The sequence below is a fragment of the Hylobates moloch genome, unplaced genomic scaffold (assembly GCF_009828535.3).
Source record: "Hylobates moloch isolate HMO894 unplaced genomic scaffold, HMol_V3 SCAFFOLD_19, whole genome shotgun sequence".
Lineage (NCBI taxonomy): Eukaryota > Metazoa > Chordata > Mammalia > Primates > Hylobatidae > Hylobates > Hylobates moloch.
Window position 1 is genome coordinate 46635797 of NW_026652294.1, and position 20414 is coordinate 46656210.

The 20414-nt window shown below is 38.7% G+C and overlaps 1 protein-coding gene and 1 pseudogene across 3 annotated transcripts in view; both read left to right on the plus strand.

The window, feature by feature from the left end:
• ZNF624 (zinc finger protein 624) overlaps window positions 1-7497 on the plus strand; it is a 31191-nt gene extending 23694 nt beyond the window's left edge. For all 3 annotated transcript variants that reach the window (XM_032138168.2, XM_032138169.2, XM_058431729.1), the window contains one exon: window positions 5012-7497. In XM_032138168.2, the coding sequence (XP_031994059.1) occupies window positions 5012-7233 (2222 nt within the window). In that variant the 3' untranslated portion in view covers window positions 7234-7497. The remainder of the gene's footprint in view (window positions 1-5011) is intronic.
• A 4130-nt stretch (window positions 7498-11627) lies between these two features.
• Window positions 11628-12669, plus strand: LOC116458487 (serine/arginine-rich splicing factor 6-like; annotated as a pseudogene).
• Window positions 12670-20414: the final 7745 nt, after the last annotated feature.

Here is a 20414-nt window from a genome sequence, read left to right on the forward strand (position 1 = left end):
AAAATATATAAATATCATTCTTATCTTGCTGGCTATACAGAAACAGATGATGGGCCAAATTGGTTATAATTTGTAACCTTTGATCTAATTGTTGCTCATTAAAGGACATCTATCTGTCTTTGGCCAGGTGTTGGGAGGCTGAGGTAGGTGGATCATTTGGGGTCAGGCGTTCAAGACCAGCATGGGGAACATGGCAAAACCCCATCTCTACTAAAAATACAAAAATTAGCCGGGCGTTGTGGCACAGACTTGTAATCCTATCCACTACACTCCAACCTGGGTGACAGAGCAAGACACTGTTTAAAAAAAAAAAAAGACAGATTTTTTTTTTTGAGATGGAGTCTTGCTCTGTCGCCCAGGCTGGAGTGCAGTGGCGTAATCTTGGCTCACTGCAACCGCTGCCTCCCGGTTTCAGGTAATTCTCCTGCCTCAGCCTCCTGAGTAGCTGCGACTACAGGCCCCTGCCACCACGCTCAGCTAATTTTTGTATTTTTAGTAGAGATGGGGTCTCGCCACACTGGCCAGGCTGGTCTCGAACTCTGACGTCAGGGATCTGCCCATCTTGGCTTCCCAAAGTGCTGGGATTACAGGTGTGAGCCACTGTGCTCTTCCCTGTCTCTTTTTGGCTGCTTTTAAGAGTTTAGTTTTCAACGGTTTTACTACTGTGTACTTTAGTATAGTTTTCTTCATATTTCTCACGCTGAAGATTCATTTGGCTTCTAAGACTTGTGACTTGATTTTTTTTTATCTCTTGTGGAAAATTCTAAGACATTATTTCTTTGACTTAGCTTCTGTCCATTCTCTCTCACTTCTCTTTTTAACCTTCTAGGACTCTGGTTACATCTGTGATAGACCTTTTCACCCTATCCTGGATGTCTCTTCTGCTTTTCTAATGTTTGCAAGTTTTTCATCATTTTGTGTTTCAGTATGGATACTTTGTACTGACCTATCTTCCATTTTGCTAACTCTCTCATGTGCTGTCTCTATTGTGCTCTTAGCCCATACTTTGAGTTAAGTTACTATATTTATTTTTTAGTTCTAGAATTTTCATTTGGTTCTTATTTTATACTTTACAAATCTTTGTGAGATTGTTACTCTTATATTCTTAAATATAGTTATCCTAGTTATTTTAAAGTTATGTCTGAGACTTCAATTATTTGGATTCATTTTAGATCTGTTTCTGTATATTTGTTTTGTCTCTTGATTTTTTTCCCATGTGACTTTTGATTTTTGTCTCCTTTTTTTGGGGGTGGGGGGTGTCAGACAGAGTCTCGCTCTTTTACCCAGGCTGGAGTGCAGTGGCGCAATCTCAGTTCACTGCAACCTCCACCTCCCAAGTTCAAGTGATTCTCCTGCTTCAGCCTCCTGAGTAGCTGGGACTACAGGCATGCACCACCATGCCTGGCCAATTTTTTTGTATTTTTTAGTAGAGATGGGGTTTTGCCATGTTGTCCAGTCTAGTCTCGAACTCCTGGCCTCAGGTGATCCGCCGTTGTTGGCCTTTCAAAGTGCTGAGATTACAGATATGAGCCACCATGCCCAGCCTTGTCTCCTTTTATGCCTGTTATTTTTGATTGGGTATCAGGCATTGACTATGAAAATCTATAGTAATAATAGGAGGTTCTAGATTATGTAATCTTTCCCACAGAGGATTAATGTTTGCTTTTGTCAGACTGCTAGGCTAGGGACTATAACAATCTTCATTCACTTTAATTCAATGAGAAATTTAAATGAGGTGGGTTTTAGTCCTTGAACCAGCTGATCTATTTCTTAGTCGTTCTATTTGTAGGGCTTATCACCTTAAGGTTCCAGCCAAACCCTAGTTGTTCCAGAATTGTCCTCCTTAATGGACCTAAATCTGTCTCTGTCTTTCTTGCCCTATGAGTTTATTAAGAGTTCTGCTTACTTATTCAGCCTCTCAGTCATTTCTTAGAGAATTAACAGGCATTTGAAGGGGAAAACGGCACCAAATACCAGGATTGTTTTTCTGGGTTTCATTTTTCTCCTTGTAATTTGTTAAGTCTTTTTAGCTTTCAGATGCTTTCAAACAGACTGTTCTTTTGTCCAACATTTCAAATTGTTCTCAGCAATAAAGTTGGTCCAAATGACTTCCTCTGACATCTCCAAAGTGCAGACCTCTCAAATATAAAAGTTTTTATTCTGTTTTTCATTCTTGTTGTCTGGGAGTAACATTTTACTTTCACTCAAGAAAGATGAGAATTTAGTGCATATAAATTAAGTTTCTACAAATAAATTTATTGAGGAAAATTTCTAATTACTAATATAACAACAACCTTTTTGTACTCTAAGCTTTTATAATTTTAGTGCATTTTGCAGCAAATTTTTCTGCTTTCCAACTTCATATTCTTTTGACCTTTTTAATTTAATATTAGTTTCTGAATTCCAAATTGGTGCTATAGATACGTTTTCTGTAGCTTTTCTTATTATTTATTTATTTATTTATTTATTTGAGATGGAGTCTCACTCTGTCTCCCAGGCTGGAGTGCAGTGGCATGATCTCGGCTCACTACAACCTCCGCCTCCTGGGTTCAAGCAATTCTCCTGCCTCAGCCTCCTGAGTAGCTGGGATTACAAGCGTGTGCCACCACACCCAGCTAATTTTTGTGTTTAGTTGAGACGGGGTTTCACCATGTTGGCCAGGCTGGTCTAGAACTCCTGACCTCAGGTAATCTGCCCACCTCGGTTTCCCAGAGTGCTGGGATTACAGGCGTGAGCCACTGTGTCTGGCCTTTATTTATTTATTTATTTATTTGAGACAGGGTTTCACTTTGTCACCCAGGCTGTAGTGCAGTGATGCAATCATAGCTCACTGCAGCCTCAACTTCCTGGGCTCAGGGGATCCTCCAGCTTCAGCCTTCCAAGTACTTAGTACTACAAGTGTGTGCCACTATGCCCAGCTCATTTTTAATTTTTTATAGAGATGGGGTCTCACCGTGTTGCCCAAGCTGGTCTTAAACTCCTGAGCTCAAGCAGTCTTCCTGTCTCATCCTCCCAAAGTGCTGGGATTATAGGCATGAGCCACCACACCCAGGCTTATAGCTTTTTTTCTGACAGCAAACTTTTTTTTTTATCAGATATTGGCAATATAATATCCTATGACAGCAAAAAATATGCTCAAACTAATTAAAACTATTTAAAAGTAAAAGAATGATAAATAGCAACAGCATGACAAAGTATTAATTTAAATTTTATAAAAGTAAAATAACATAGACAAATCATACTGCTTAAAAGTGGGTTTTAAAATCATAAAATTGGCTGGGCACAGTGGCTCACGCCTGTAACCCCAGCACTTTGGAAGGCTGAGGAGGGTGGATCACTTGAGGCCAGGAGATGGAGACCAGCCTGGCCAACATAGCAAAACGCTTTCTCTACTAAAAATAAGAAAAATTAGCTGGATGTGGTGGCGCATGCCTGTAATCCCAACTACTTTGGAAGCTGAAGCACAAGAATCACTTGAACCCAGGAGGTGGAGGTTGCAGTGAGCTGAGATCGTGCCATTGTACTCCAGCCTGAGCAACAGAGCGAGACACTGCCTCAAAAATTAAAAAAAAAAAAGTCATAAAACCATTCTACCATGGACAAGAGTTTTTATTGTACTTATATTTAAACATTGAGGCATAATTACCTGAAAATGAATTACAAGTTTTAAAAAGCATTAAAGTGTCTTAAAAATAAAATATTAAATTGCATACACAAACACATTGTAAGACCAGTATCCTACAGTGTAATTTTTTTAATGAATTTTTGACAAACTATCAGAAATGTTCTTAGGGCCATAAAAAAAGTTGCAAAATCTACCCTTAATTAAACAATAATTACCACTATTTGAAATATCAGTAAGTATAAATATTAACTTTTGACTAGTTTGTTGTTCAGTTCTTTTTGAAAATCAAAGTATTTTTTTCCATAAAAGTTTTATTAAAAGGTATGTACAAAGACTTGAATAAACTATTCTGCCAGTGAATTTGAGAAAGCCCTCACAACAAAGCTAGTCAATCAAGAATGAGAACAAATAGAGGCCAGGCACGGCATGGTGGCTCAGGCCTGTAATCCCAGCACTCTGGGAGGCTGAGGTGGGTGGATCACCTGAGGTCAGGAGTTCAAGACCAGCCTGGCCAACATGGCAAAACCCCATCTCTACTAAAAATACAAAAATTAGCCGGGCGTGGTGGCACACGCCTGTAGTCCCGACTACTCGGAAGGCTGAGACAGGAGAATTGCCTGAACCCAGGAGGTGGAGGTTGCAGTGAGCCGAGATCACACCACTGCACTCTAGCCTGGGTGGCACAGCAAGACTCTGTCTCAACAAACAAGCAAAAAAAGAACAAATAGAAAGTATGGTTGGGGACTAATGTCTGGTTTGTGGAGTAAATAGAAAGCAAGGAAGTATGACAGTTTTTGAGGTTGTCAAAAGTTGAAAAATACCATCTAAAGTAGTTGGCTCTAAACTATGAATGGACTTTTTTTTTTTTTTTTTTGAGACAGTCATGCTCTGTCACCCAGGTTAGAGTGCAGTGGCACAATCTTGGCTCACTGCAACCTCCACCTCCTAGAATTAAGCAGTCCTCCCACCTCAGCCTCACAAATAACTGGGACTACAGGTGCACACCATCATGCCTGGCTAATTTTTGTATTTTTTTTTTTTTGTAGAGACAGGGTTTTGCTATATTGCTCAGACTGGTCTCGAACTCCTAAGCTCAAGCAGTTCTCTCACCTTGGCCTCCCAAAGTGCTGAGATTATAGGCATGAGCCACTGTGCCCAGCTGAATAGACTTTTTTAACGGGAAAGTTTCACTGAATTTGCTACTTTAGTTTTTGCTAAACCAGCCTCCCTTAACCCTACCTTCTTCTCACTAGAAAACAAGTCAGTGTGAAAGCAATTAAAACCATATATTCATTATCCATGTATTTATTACTTTTATTATTCTGTTTAGTGAGATTGCCTCAGCTTAGGAAAGGAATTACTTGACTTTTCTCTTTTTTACCCCAGACATGGAGCCCAAACCTGCAACTAGGAATGCTACACGAACAAAGGCTATTTCTGAAGATTTATCACAGGAGGCCATACTAGAGAAACTTACAGAGAATGGTCTGTGGGATTCCAGAATGGAAGGGTTATGGAAATGGAATGATAGAATATTGAGATTACAAAATAATCAGGAGAATCATTTGAGTCAAAGAATAATTCCACTCAAGAAGACCCCCACTAGTCAAAGAGGCTTTAGATTTGAATCTATTCTTATTCCAGAACCAGGCATTGACACAGAAGAGCTTCACAGCAGATGCCAAACACAAGAGGAAAATTTCACAGCGAATTTAAATTTGATTACAGATACCCATTTGGGGAAGGTAATTTGCAAGGAGATGAAAGGCAGCAAAGCCATAAGGCAGACTTCAGAACTTACTTTGGGGAAAAAATCCAATAATAAGGAAAAACCCTACAAATGTAGTACATGCGAAAAGGCCTTTCGTTATAGATCATTGCTCATTCAACATCAAAGAACTCATACTAAAGAAAAACCTTATGAATGTAATGAATGTGGGAAAACATTCAGCCAGCCTTCATATCTCAGTCAGCACAAAAAAATCCACACTGGAGAAAAACCCTATAAATGTAATGAATGTGGAAAGGCCTTCATTGCTTCTTCATCACTTATGGTACATCAGAGAATTCACACTAAAGAGAAACCTTATCAGTGTAATGTGTGTGGGAAATCTTTTAGCCAGTGTGCCCGTCTTAATCAGCACCAGAGAATTCAAACTGGAGAGAAACCCTATAAATGTAGTGAATGCGGGAAAGCTTTTAGTGATAAATCAAAACTTGCAAGACATCAGGAAACTCACAATGGTGAGAAACCCTACAAATGTGATGATTGTGGGAAAGCCTTCAGGAACAAGTCATATCTTAGTGTACATCAGAAGACCCACACTGAAGAGAAACCATATCAGTGCAACGAGTGTGGGAAGTCTTTTAAGAATACCACAATTTTTAATGTGCATCAGAGGATTCATACTGGAGAGAAACCTTTTAGATGTAACGAATGTGGAAAAGCCTATAGAAGTAATTCAAGCCTTATCGTACATATAAGAACTCACACTGGGGAAAAACCCTATGAATGTAATGAATGTGGGAAAGCATTCAACCGCATCGCAAATTTCACAGAACATCAGCGAATTCACACAGGAGAAAAACCCTATAAATGTAATGAATGTGGGAAAGCATTCATTAATTATTCATGCCTTACTGTACACCACAGAATGCATACAGGAGAGAAACCTTATAAATGTACCGAATGTGGAAAGGCCTTCATGCGTTCTTCTTCTCTAATTATACATCAGCGTATTCATACTGAAGAGAAACCTTATCTGTGCAATGAATGTGGGGAGTCTTTCAGAATAAAATCACACTTAACTGTACATCAGAGAATTCACACTGGAGAGAAACCATATAAATGTACTGACTGCGAGAGGGCATTCACCAAAATGGTAAATCTCAAGGAGCATCAGAAAATTCATACTGGAGTGAAACCCTATAAATGTTATGACTGTGGAAAGTCCTTTAGGACTAAATCATACCTTATTGTACATCAAAGGACCCATACTGGAGAAAAACCATATAAATGTAATGAATGTGAGAAAGCCTTCACTAATACATCACAGCTTACCGTGCACCAACGAAGGCATACTGGAGAGAAGCCCTATAAATGCAATGAATGTGGAAAGGTTTTCACAAGTAACTCAGGCTTTAATACACATCAAAGAACACATACTGGAGAGAAACCATTTAAATGTAATGACTGTGGGAAAGCATTTAGCCAGATGGTACATGTCACAGAACATCAGAAAATCCATAGTGGAGAGAAGCCCTATAAGTGTGATGTCTGTGGAAAAGCCTTCAGGAGGGGTTCTTACCTTACAGTGCATTGGAGAACACACACTGGAGAAAAACCCTACACCTGTAAGGAATGTGGAAAGGGTTGTATTACTCTATCACAGCTAACCCTACATCAGAGAATTCATACTGGGGAGAGGCCCTATAAATGTGAAGAATGTGGAAAAGCCTTCAGAACTAACTCAGACTTTACTGTACACTTGAGGATGCATACTGGAGAAAAACCCTATAAATGTAATGAATGTGGAAAAGCCTTCAGGAGTAGTTCAAGCCTTACTGTACATCAAAGAATACATCAGAGAGAAACTCAGTTAATATAAAGAACAATAAGTCATTCACCTAGATGTCAACTCCACAAGATGAATCTTATAAACTATATTTTATGAAAATAGGAAAATCTTCATTAGGAATTCATCAGAAAGTATACAGAGAAACTATAAACAATTATGTGGGAAATCATTTAATGATATTAAATCTTAGAAGTTATAAGGAAACTCTCACTAGAGGAAAATAATGAACAAATGAAAGCGTTCATCCAGATTTCATACTTTACTCATTTAACAAATTATCTTTAGTTAATTGCTTATATATGTATTTGCCTATTTTTCTATTCATTTATTTGTCTTATAAACCTGGAGGTGCTTTTTATATATTTTAGATATTAATCCTTTGTCATTATGTAGCAGATGTTTTTCTTAATCTAGCATTTGTCTTTATACTTTATAGTAATGGCACAACATTTTTATAGGAAAATATATCATTTCCTTTTTAGATTTTTTATTTACTCATTTTACTTAAAAGAGATCTCCTTAATCCCTAGGTTATACATAGTATCCTAAATTTGTTTTTAAGATTTTTATATTTTATTTTTTACACTTAAGTCTTTAATCCCTCTGGACTGGATGGTTCTTCATAGGAGAGCAACTGTAGGTGATCATTATCCTGTGAAAATATTTTGAACCTAAAAAGCACTCAGGGAAATGCAAATTGAAATGCTCAGTGAGATGAAACTTCCCCTTCATGGATTTGGCAAAAATTAAGAGATCTTTTGCTATTGGGGTTTGGGAAACCATGAACTATTACTTAAAGGTTGTATAACATACTTCCACCAGCAGTCCAACAATATATATTTAAAAGTCTAAAACATAAATACTCTTAGACCCAGCAGTCTCACTTTTGGAATCTGTCCCATAGAAATAAAAGCAGCATCAATGCATAAGAATATAAATAAACATGTTTGTTGAAGTATTGTTTGTAGAGGGGGGCAAAGCCCCAACTGCAAACGAAGTGAATGCCCATTAATAGGGAACTGGTTAGATAAATTGTGACATACCCATATTGTGGAACAGTGTGAGAGTAATTTTAAAAATGACTTTATACTAGCTGGTTTCAATGTATTTCCACAATGTATTGATAAATAATTGCTTTACAACAAATGTATATATACAATATATCATTTTTGTTAAAATCACACCCATTTATTTTGTATTTATGTGTGTGTGTGTGTGGTTAGATGCACATGGAGACAGGTATGGAAAAATATACACCAGGCTGTTAATATTGATTACCTTGAGGGGAGTGAGAAAAGGAGAAGTAGAGATAAGGGAAGGGGAGACTGTAAAAACAAAAATGTAAATGCTGCCTTTATGGTATAAAACTGTAAATGTAATATTATGTATTTATGTGAACTTTTGAGAGATTAAAGGATGGTCTCCAAAAAATTAATGATGGTTATTTCTGTTTTAGTGGAGTATCAGATTTTTTGTTTTTTACTTTCTTTTCTGTGTTTTTAAGTTAATTTTTTCTTTGCAATGAACCTGTAATATTTACATAAAAAGGAAAAATATTTTTGTTGTGCATTTTATTTATTGGACACCTTCAGTGTGCCAGGACCATTTCTGTGCTGGATATACAATGAGGGGGAGAGGTGCTCATGCATCTTAGAGCATGGAAATTGGTTCTGATGTTACCTAAATTCCAAAAAAAGTTACTTAGCATCTTATTCCTAACACCCACTGAGTTTCATTTGTAGGAGGTGATAGAAATTCCAGATGGATGAAAAATGTGCCCAAGAATATCTGGAACTTGTGCCCAGGCTGTAGACCAGAAGATGTCAAGCCTCAGAAAGAAGTTCCACTTTCAACATGCCACCAAAGAAAAGGTCACAATGGCAACAACAGGTGTCTTTATGGAAGAGGCTGTGTAAAGCCTCTGAACTTTGCATGATGAAGTGTAGCGAGAGAAAATAGCGAATAACTCCCAAGTCTATAAATGAGGGCTTGGAAGTTCTGGGAACACTATGAAATACTTCTGCTAGGAGGGGCCTAGAGTAACGATGGGAACCCAGAAGCTGTGTCCTTGATACCAGAAGGCCCTAACAGACCAAAGACCTGACATCCAAAAAGAACAAGGCATGATGAGTTACTTCAGGGAAGCTAAGAGGATCAAATACCCATCTCACAATGCCCGGGGTAAATATGTATTTAACATTGGGAAGGAGATTGATGTGAATTATCTTCCATCATAAATGAACAATTTGACATTCTGGTTAAAATGACCATTTTTGATTGAAGTTTAATAGTGAAACTTATTAACTATTACTAAGAGACCAATCCTCATTGAGGATAGTTAATGTGCCACTTTCTGAATGAAAGGTTTGAGAGTCAGACCTTTAAGAAGCCCTGCTGTCACAGAGTTGACATGGCATGATGCCAACTTTGTTGGTTCCTCCATTCTGCCTCCGAATCCTCACTACATCTAACCCCTCCCTCCCATTCCTGCCTTAGAGGCAAGCGCTTCAAGAAGAGGAATGTGGTCAGCAGGTTCAAATGACAAAAGAACTGAAAAGTATCCATTGGGTAAGGGGCTGGGGATGACCCACACCAACCTGACTAGAGCAGTTTCAGTGGCACGGTGAGCTCCCAGGGCCTGGTTCTTGTGCATGCCGCTATTCCATTATGGGTTTAATTTGCACTTCCTCAATGGATAATGCTGTTGAGCCCCTCCTTTCGATAGGTGTTGGCTTTTTAAATATCTTCTTTGGGAAGTACCTGTTCAAGACTTTTGCCATTTTTCAGTTGGGAACTGATTTTTGCTCATTTGTAGGATTCTTTACATATTCTGGAGACGGGGTTTTTTTTAGATGTTTGTATTACACGTATCTCATGTGCAGCTTACCTTTTCACTCTCTAAATGACGTCCTTTGATGAACAGAAGTTCTTAATTTTGATAAAGAATAACTTTTCTTTATGATTAGTGCTTTTTTGCCCAGTTTAAGAAATATTTTCCTAACTCAAGGTCATAAAGATATTTTTCTACATTCTCTTCCACATATCTACTGTTTTATGTGTATGATCCATCTGAAATTAATATTTATGGTATGGAGTAGAGGTCAAAATATTTTTCATACAAATAAGCAATTTGTTCAACATCATTTATTGAAAAGGCCATCTTCCTCTCTTTCCTTTGTTTTGCAGTTGAACATTTATGATAAATCCGATGATCATGCATGTTAGGGTCTTTTGGACTATGTTTCATTGTTGTATGCTTTTATTATTGTAACAATACCAAATAACTTAAATGAAAACTGATAGTACAGTTGACCTTTGAACAATTCGGGGGTTAAGGGAACTGACCCCTCACACAATAAAGAATCATTGTATAACTTTTGACCTCAAAAACTTTACTAATAATCTACGTTTGACTAGGAGCCTTGCCAATAACAGTCAATTAACACATATTTTGTATATATATAAGATACTGTACTCTTACATAAGCTAGAGAAAAAATATGATTAAGAAAATAAGGGAGAGAAAATATATTTATTATTCATTAGGTAGAAGTGGATCATCATCAAGATCTTTATCCTCATCGTCTTCACGTTGAGCAGGCTAAGGTGGAGGAAGAAGAGGAGGGGTTGGTCTTGCTGTCTCAAGTGGTAGAGGTAGAAGTAAATCCATGTATAAGTGGTCCCACACAGTTAAAACCTGTGCTCAAGGGTAAACTGTATGTTTTCTAATTTTGTTCTTGTTCAAAATTGTCACTTTTAGGTCCTTGGCATTTTCATATACATTGTTGAATGATTTTTTTTTTTTTCAGTTACTCCATACCAAAAAGCTAGGATTTTGTTGGCATTACATCAAATACATAGATTAATTCTGGAAAAGTGAAGGTATGAACATGAATATTGAGACATTTAATCTATGAATATTCCAAAACATTTCATTTATATAGATACTTTAAACATTTTGGGATTTGTTTTGTTGTTGTTGTTGTTTGTTTGTTTTTGAGTTGGAGCCTTGCTTTGTCACCCAGGTTGGAGTGCAGTGGCACAATCTCGGCTCACTGCAACTTCAGCCTCCCGAGTAGCTGGGATTACAGGCGCCTGCCACCACACCCGGCTAATTTTTTGTATTTTTTTTTAGTAGAGGGGATTTCCCCATTTGGCTAGGATGGTCTTGAACTCTTGACTTCAAGTGATCCACCTGAGGCACGTGGATCCTGAGGAACTAACCTCAAAATTTCAGCAATTTTTATATTTTTGCAACAATTTTTTCAGTTATAGAAGTTACTAACCATTGTGTGGCTGGACTCGGCCGCCGCTGTGGTGTGAGGCGCGTTTTCGGGCTTTTGCCGTCCCCGCACCTGCACCGCGGCTACTGGCTTGCGGTCAGCCGTTCCACAACCAGCCCTTGGGCCCCCGCCCGCCACGGACATGCCGCGCCTCTACATAGGACGCCTGAGCTACAACGTCCAGGAGAAAGCCATCCAGCGCTTTTTCAGTGGCTATGGCCTCCTCGAAGTAGACCTCAAAAATGGCTACGGCTTCGTGGAGTTCGAGGACTCCCGCGACGCCAACGACGCCGTTTACGAGCTGAACTGCAAGGAGCTCTGCAGCGAGCGCGTAATCATAGAGCACGCCCGGGGCCTGCGTCGCCATCGCGACGGCTACAGCTAGGGAAGCCGCAGTGATGGAGGTGGATACAGCAATCGGAGAACATCTGGCAAAGGCAAATACGGACCACCTGCTCGTACAGAATACAGGCTTACTGTAGAAAATCTTTCTAGTCTGTGCAGTTGGCAAGATTTAAAGGATTTTATGCGACAAGCAGGTGAAGTAACCTATGCGGATGCCCACAAGGAAGGAACAGATGAGGGTGTAATTGAGTTTCGCTCCTACTCTGACATGAAGCGTGCTTTGGACAAACTGGATGGCACAGAAATAAATGGCAGAAATATTAGGCTTATTGAAGATAAGCCACGCACAAGCCATAGGCGATCTTACTCTGGAAGCAGATCCAGATCTCGATCTAGAAGATGGTCACGAAGTAAGAGTCGCAGGAGCAGCCTCAGTAGATCTCGAAGTATCTCAAAAAGTCGCTCCCGTTCCAGGTCGCAGAGCAAAGGTCGATCACGTTCTCGATCAAAAGGCAGGAAATATAGATCAAAGAGCAAATCTAAGCCCAAGTCTGATCGGGGCTCCCATTCACATTCTCGAAGCAGATCTAAGGATGAGTATGAGAAATCTCGAAGCAGGTCTCGGTCCCGATCCCCCAAAGAAAATGGAAAGGGTCATATAAAGTCAAAATCCAGATCAAGGAGCCAGTCCCGTTCCAATTCGCCGCTACCTGGTCACCCTCAAAGGCCCGTTCTGTGTCCCCTCCACCAAAAAGAGCCACTTCAAGATCCCGTTCTAGATCTTGCTCAAAGTCAAGATCAAGGTCCAGGTCGAGTTCCAGAGATTAACTCAGAACTCTCTTGTTGTCTGCACACTATTATGGAACACTTTCCTACTTAGGCAGTTACTCTTCCATGTTTATACTTGGCCTCTTCTGCAAGAGGAATCTCTTGAAAACAGGGGCACACAGAAATTTGATTTGTGGCCAAATTGGATGAAAAAGATGAGGTTTTTCAAGGAAATGGTGGCATGAAGACCCTCTCCCTTCTTTGTAGAATTAAGATAACTTTGATTTTATAGCTTTTGAGCTAACATAACTTTTGTAAAGATTAAGCTCAGTTTGTTTTTTTTTTTTTTTTTTGGTAAGTTTTTCAGCAGGATTTGCTGGCAGGGTTTTTTTTTGTTGTTTTATTTGTTTGCTTATTTTTAAATTAACTGTTTTGAGCTTTGAATACTTACGGCTTTAGAGGGAGAACCCAATTTTCAATTATGTTGGCTTTTTATAAAGCTTGAGTTATGTAAGATTTAAATAGAAGTTTGCTACCAAGATGATTGCCTTATTGAATAGGTCACTATTAAATTCCTTTAAATGTTGATATCTGCCATTTGGGGAAACAACGTAAATTCTACTTTAGTGTAAACAAGACAAGCCTCAGACCAGCAACAAATTATCCGGTTTGGATAACATTATTTTGTGCTGTTAATCAAATTTGCCAAAGTCTTTATCTGCCCCTTTAACAAGTTGAGTAAAAATAAAAGGTATTTTAAAAAAAAAAAAGGGAAGTTACTGTATTTTTTCAATTGTAGAAGTTTTGTTAGATTAGTACTATGCATTTGATGTTTTTGATGCTATAAATGCTGTTATTTTAATTTCATTTTCTGATTGTTGCCACAATATAGGTATATCTCATTCATATATATATATGTATATCGAATAGATTTTTTAAAGTTGATCTTATATCCAGTGACCTTGCTAAATTCACTTATTTATAATTGTTCATTCTTTTTGACTTTCTGTGTACACAGTATGTCATCTGTGGTAAAGTCAGTTTTACATCATTATAATCTTCATACCACTTTTTTCTTGCTTTATTGCACTGGCTAGGACCTCCAGAAATAGGATTTGTAGACATCCTTGCCTTTTTCCCAGAATCTAAAGGAAAACAAAACATTTTACCATTTGGTATGACTTGAGGTGTAAATTTTAGATAGTCTCTATCACTCAAATTAGTTTTCTGAGGTTTGTTATCAGGATGGGTGTTGAATTTCATCAAAGACATTTTTTGCCACTATTGAGATGATTATAGTTTTTCATTCTGTTAATGTGTTTAAATTATGTGGTTTGATTTTAAATTTTAAAAATTGTCATAAAATACACACAAAATTTATAATCCTAGCCATTATGTGTATAGTTCAGTGCTATTAAGTCATATTGTGCAACTATCCATCTCCAGAATGTGTTTCATCTTAGAAAGCTGAAACTGAGGCCGGGCGCAGTGGCTCATGCCTGTAATCCTAGCCCTTTGGGAGGCCAAGGCGGGCGGATCATGAGGTCAGGAGATGGAGACCATCCTGGCTAACATGGTGAAACCCCATCTCTGCTAAAAATACAAAAAATTAGCCGGGCATGGTGGTGGGCACCTGTATTCCCAGCTACTCGGTTGGCTGAGGCAGGAGAATGGCGTGAACCTGGGAGGCGGAGCTTGCAGTGAGCCCAGATTGCACCACTGCATTCCAGCCTGGGGGACAGAGCGAAACTCCATCTCCAAAATAAAAAAGAAAGCTGAAACTGAATACCCATTAAACAATGACTCTCCATTCCCCATTTCACCCCCTAAACCTGGAAACCACCATCCTATTTTCTGTCTCTATGAATTTGACTGCTCTAGATAACCTCATATAAGTAGAATCATACAGTATTTGTCCTTTAGTAACTGGCTTATTTCCCTTAGCATAATGTCCTCAAGATTCATCTATACAAATTGATTTTTAGATATTAAAGCAATTTGCATTCCTGGAATAGATTTCATTTGGTTATTGTGGGTAATATTTTTAATATATTATTGAATTAAATTTGTCAAAATTTTGTATAGGATTTTATGTCTATGTCCATATTGTCTTCTGTGTTTTCTTTCTTGTAATAGCCTTGTTTGACTTTGTATCAGAATTATGGACTCATAACATGAGTTGAGGATTCCCTTTATTTTGTTTTTGGGTTTTTGTTTGTTTGTTTTTGGTCCTCTGGAAGAGTGTGGGTAAGATGTGTAAGATTGGTATTATTGGTTTGGGTATTATTTTGCCATATTTTTGTGTGTAAAAATTACCAGAGTAGCACCTGGGAAAATTTTTGTTGGAAAATTTTTAGCTATGTATTCAATGATTTGATAGACATAGGGATTAATCAAATTTTATATCTCGTGTACATTTTGGTAAATTCTTTTAAAAATTATGTCCATATAATTTCACCAAAATATCTAATTACTGGTTTTAAATAGTTTGTAATATCTGTTCTATTTTTAATATCTTTAGGATCTAAAGTGATGTTCCCTTCTTCAGTCCTGGTGTTGGTAATGTATGTACTCTCTGTTTGTTTTCTTGATTAGGTTTTCTAGGACTTAACATTTAATTTTTTTTAAAAACCCACCTACTTTTATAGAGCTAATTTCTTTTTCACTAATTTATGCTCCTTTATTTTCTTCTATGTATTTTATTTGGATATGATTTTCTGGGGTTTTTTTCTAGCTTCTTGGAATGAAATCTTAGATAAGCAATGTTCAAGAATTCTTTTTTGCTAATAATTGTATTTAACACTATACATTTCTTTAAAGTACCTGTTTAGCTGTATCAAATAGATTTTTATCACCTTTATTGGGACATAAATGATATATAATAATTTGTACCCGGTTTAACTTTACATTTTGATAAGTTTTGGCAAACTTATACACCTGTATAGCCACCACCACAATCAAACAACATTTTTCTCACCCCCAAAATTTTCTGTATTCTTTCCCAGACAATGCTTCCCACTCTGTCTCCATGAAATCATAAATCTACTTTTTGTCAGTATAGATTAGAATTATCTTTTCTAGACTTTCATACAAATGGAATGATACAGCATACTACTCTTCTGTGTCTGCCTTCTTTCTCTTAGCATAACGTTTTGAGATCCGTTAATATGGTGTGTATCAGTGTTTCATTCTCTTATTGCTGAGTAGCATACTGTTATGTTAATATATGACCACAATTGATTAACTCACTCGATGATGGACAGTTGTTCCCAGTTTGGGGTTATGATGAATAAATCTGCTATGAACAGTCATATACAACTTTTGGTGTAGACATATATTTTTTCATTTATATTGCATCAATTTCTAGGTTTGGAGTTGCTAGTTCATACGATAAACATATATAAAGCATTTGTGGATTTTCTATTTATCTATTTATCTATTATAGATATCTAGTTTAATTCCAATGTGATCAAAGAACACACTATATTATTATTATTATTATTATGATTATTATTATTATTATTTTGAGACAGAGCCTCAGTCTGTCGCCCAGGTTGGAGTGCAGTGGCACAATATTGGCTCACTGCAACCTCTGCTTCCCGGGTTCAAGTGAGTCTTGTATCTCAGCCTCCCAGATAGCTGGGATTATGGGCGTGTGCCACCACGACCAGCTAATTTTTTTGTATTTGTAGTAGAGATGAGGTTTCACCATGTTGGTCAGGCTGATCTCGAACTCCTGACCTCAAGTGATCCACCTGCCTCGGCCTCCCAATGTGCTGGGATTACAGGTGATGAGCTGCCGTGCCCGGCCTCATACTATATTATTTTAATCCTTAGAAGTTTGTTGAGACTTACTTTATGGCGCAGCCTCTATTTTTTGGTTAATGCTCCATATTCACTTGAAAATAACACGAAAGTAAGAATTTTCACTTGAAAATTCTGCAATTAGATGTTAATGTTCTATAAATATTAATTAGATCAAGTTGGTTAATAGTTTTCTTCAAATCTTCCACATTCCTAGTGATTTTTTTTTTCTTTGTGATGGAGTTTCGCTCTTGTCATCCAGGCTGGAGTGCAATGGTGCGATCTCGGCTCACTGCAACCTCTGCCTCCCAGGTTCAAGGAATTCTCCTGCCTTAGCCTCCCGAGTAGCTGGGAGGTGCATCCCACCACATCTGGCTAACTTTTTGTATTTTTATAGAGACGGGGTTTCACTGTGTTAGCCAGGATGGTCTCGATCTCCTGACCTCGTGATCCACCTGCCTCGGCCTCCCAAAGTGCTGGGATTACAGGCATGAGCCACTGCACCTGCCCAGTTTTTAAAATAAATATTTTTAACTTTTCCCATTTTAATTTCAAGTACAGTAAATATCAATAGATGTAATCTATATAAAACTCTTTGGGTTCCTCAATAATTTTTAAAAGTGTAAAGCAGACCGAGTGTGGTGGCTCACGCCTGTAATCTCAGCACTTTGGGAGGCTGAGGTGGGCGGATCACCCGAGGTCAGGAGTTCGAGATCAGCCTGACCAACATGGAGAAACCCCACCTCTACTAAAAATACAAAATTAGCCGGGCGTGGTGGCACATGCCTGTAATCCCAGATACTCGGGAGGCTGAGGCAGGAGAATCGCTTGAACCCAGGGGCAGAGAGGTTGCAGTGAGCTGAGATCATACCATTGCACTTCAGCCTGGGCAACAAGAGGAACATTCTGCCTCAAAAAAAAAAAAAAAAAAAATGTAAAGCAGTCCTGAGACTGAAATGTTTGAAGATAATAGCCCTTTAAATTCCCTATGAATTTTTGACTCATTGGAACACTCTTGAAATTAATATTTTGCCATTTCAAAGCAATGAAAAAAACTGATAATTTAATTTCATTTACTCCTTGCCTTTTGTTCCATTGTTGTCATAGATCTTTATTTCTATATTTATTTTAAACTCCCAAAGATATTATTACTATTATTGTTTTTAAGCAATGTCTGCTTATATTTACTCACATATTTAGCTATTTTTGTGCTCTTAATTCTCTCCTGAAGCTCCTTGTTCCAGTTGCTGTCATTTTCCTTCTGCCTGATTAACTCTTCTGGCATTTTATCATAGTCTTCCAGTGGATTCTCTCAGCTTTTCAGATATATATTACATTCATTTAGGAGGATAATTTCTCTTGAAATAGAGTTCTAGGCTGCCATTTGTTTGTTTGTTTTTGTTTGTTGGTTTTTGTGGGTTTTTTTGAGACGGAGTCTTGCTCTGTCGCCCAAGCTGGAGTGCAGTGGTGCGATCTCGGCTCACTGCAAGCTCCGCCTCCCGGGTTCACGCCATTCTCCTGCCTCAGTCTCCCAAGTAGCTGGGACTACAGGCGCCCGCCACCACTCTCAGCTAATTTTTTGTATTTTTAGTAGAGACGTGGTTTCCCCGTGTCAGCCAGGATGGTCTCGATCTCCTGACCTCGTGATCCACCCGCCTCGGCCTCCCAAAGTGCTGGGATTACAGGTGTGAGCCACCGCGCCTGGCCGGGTTTTCTTTTTTTTAAGCATCTAAAATAAAATGACATCCCATTGTCTTCAGCTATCATCAGAGTTTCTACTAAAAGGTCTATTGTGAATTGTGATTCCCATTGTTTTCTCTCTATCTGCTTGTCAGATTTTCTCTTTGCTGTTAGCTGTCATAGGTTTTACTGCAATGTGCCTGGGTATGCAGGGGTTTTCTTTGCTTTTGAATCATACTTGGGGTTTGTAGAGCTTTTTGAGACTGTGTTATGATGTCTTTCATCAGTGTGGGGAAATTCTCACCCAGGTTTCTTCAAATACTGCTTTACCTCGTTTTCTCTCTAATTCTAGGTTTCCAGTTATAGATAGCTTAGGACTCTTCACCATGTTCCAGATGGCTCTTATGGTTTTCTGTGTCTCCCATTCTTCTCTATCTATCTGCGTCAACCTGGATACTTTCCACTTACCTGTATTTCTGTTATTATCCTGTTTTTAATCTATTAAAACCATATTTTGAATTACTCATTTTACTCAGATGTTTTATTTCTGGAATCTTAGTCTTCTTTTTATATGGATTCTATTTATTTGCTAAAATTCTTCATTCTTTTTTCTCTTTTGAATATATTATTTATTTTAAATAATATTTATTTAAAAATCCTTGGGTGTTAACTGCAATAGATGAATTGTTTCTGGGTCTGTTGCTATCTGCCAATTGATTCTTTTCCCCTGCATGACTTCTAATATTTCATTTGATGGCAAATATTATACTTGAAAAAATTATAGATATTCCTGACTTATCTTCCTCTAAATAGAGCTAAGTCTTATTTTAGCAGACAATTAGAATACCAGTAGATCACGCTGATCGACTACAGATGGTCCCCAACTAATGATGGTTTGACTCACAATTTTTTGACTTTACGATGGTTTATTGGGGTACTAAATGTATTTTTGACTTATTTTTGACTTAAGGCGGGTTTATTGGAATGTAACTGCATCGTAAGTCAAGGGACATCTGTGCCTTTATATGGTTGTGTTCCTGTAAGCAGCATCTACAGCCTGGGAACCCAGGAGTGGGAACAGGACAGTCCTTGCCCACCATCACTCCCAGCCACCCAGCTGAGGGTTATGTGCTTCCCTATCCCACGAACCTCCATTCTGTAGGTTTAGAGGTCGAAACAATTCCCTTGGGAAACACATCAAGAGTTCTTTTGAGCTGTAAACTACAACTGCTGCCAAGGAGCTAGCCAGCAAGCAGAGGAGTCACCATCCCGACAGGGGTATTTGATCCTGATTATTAGAAGGAAGTAGGGCGATTAACACACAGTGTTAATCACAGTGGGGGAAGGGAGAAATATGTTTGGCACCCAGGTAATGCACTTTAATACTGGAAAGCTCCCTGTACTACCTTGCCCCATTTTCATAGTAAATAGATAAGTGCAGCAGCCATAGCCTGAGAGGCACATGGTGACCAGGGGCTCAGGGATGAATGTCTGGATCATGCCACTGGGAAGCCACCAAGACGAGCAGAGGTGCCAGCGGAGGTTGAGGGGCACCTGGAATGGATAGCAGAGGAGAGCAGCAATTACTGTCAGCTACAGGGTTAAGACTAGCTGCAGTGGGGACGGAGGCTGCAGTCCATCCCTTGGCCTCTTACAAGTTTCTTCCTGGAAAAAGAGACCCACCAGGATCCTAGAGTTGTTTCCCCAAAACTTATATGAAGAAGTGAATCCAAGTGGTGGAAGGTGTGGCCTGCAGTGGCTGTCAGGTGGTGCCACCCACGACCCCCTTTCAGAACTGAGGAATTTGTTCTCCAGCTGCTGGGAGTACGGCTTGCAGACAGCCCTCAGCTGAAGAGCATCCTGTCACCCTGGAACACACATTGTTCCTGGGACAGCCACAGCCAATGACTAGTTGACATAGGGGCAAAGTTCTGGCCCTTCCACTCAAAGTTGGGGTAATTTTGAAGGGCTGCCTCAGTTCTGCAGCTCTTCCTGGGGTCAACTGGCACCCTTACTGAGACTGCATAGCAGCCTAACTTCTCCCTCTACCCAATCCCACTTTCCTCTCTTCTATTCTGCAGGTTGTGATATGAAAGCCTCCATACAAATCTCCATCTCACAACTTTCTGGGGAACCCAACCTGAGTGTCCTTCTCCAACTGTCATACCTCAAAAATCTAGACTTTATTTATGGAACCAAGAGCTAAAATTGCTTCTAATTTTTCACTATTATAAATACCATTTTGATAACCCTGCAGGAAAGTCTTTGCAAACAACCTTAATTGTTTCCATGGGATCATAAAAAAATGGAATTTCTTAGGCAAAGTAACACA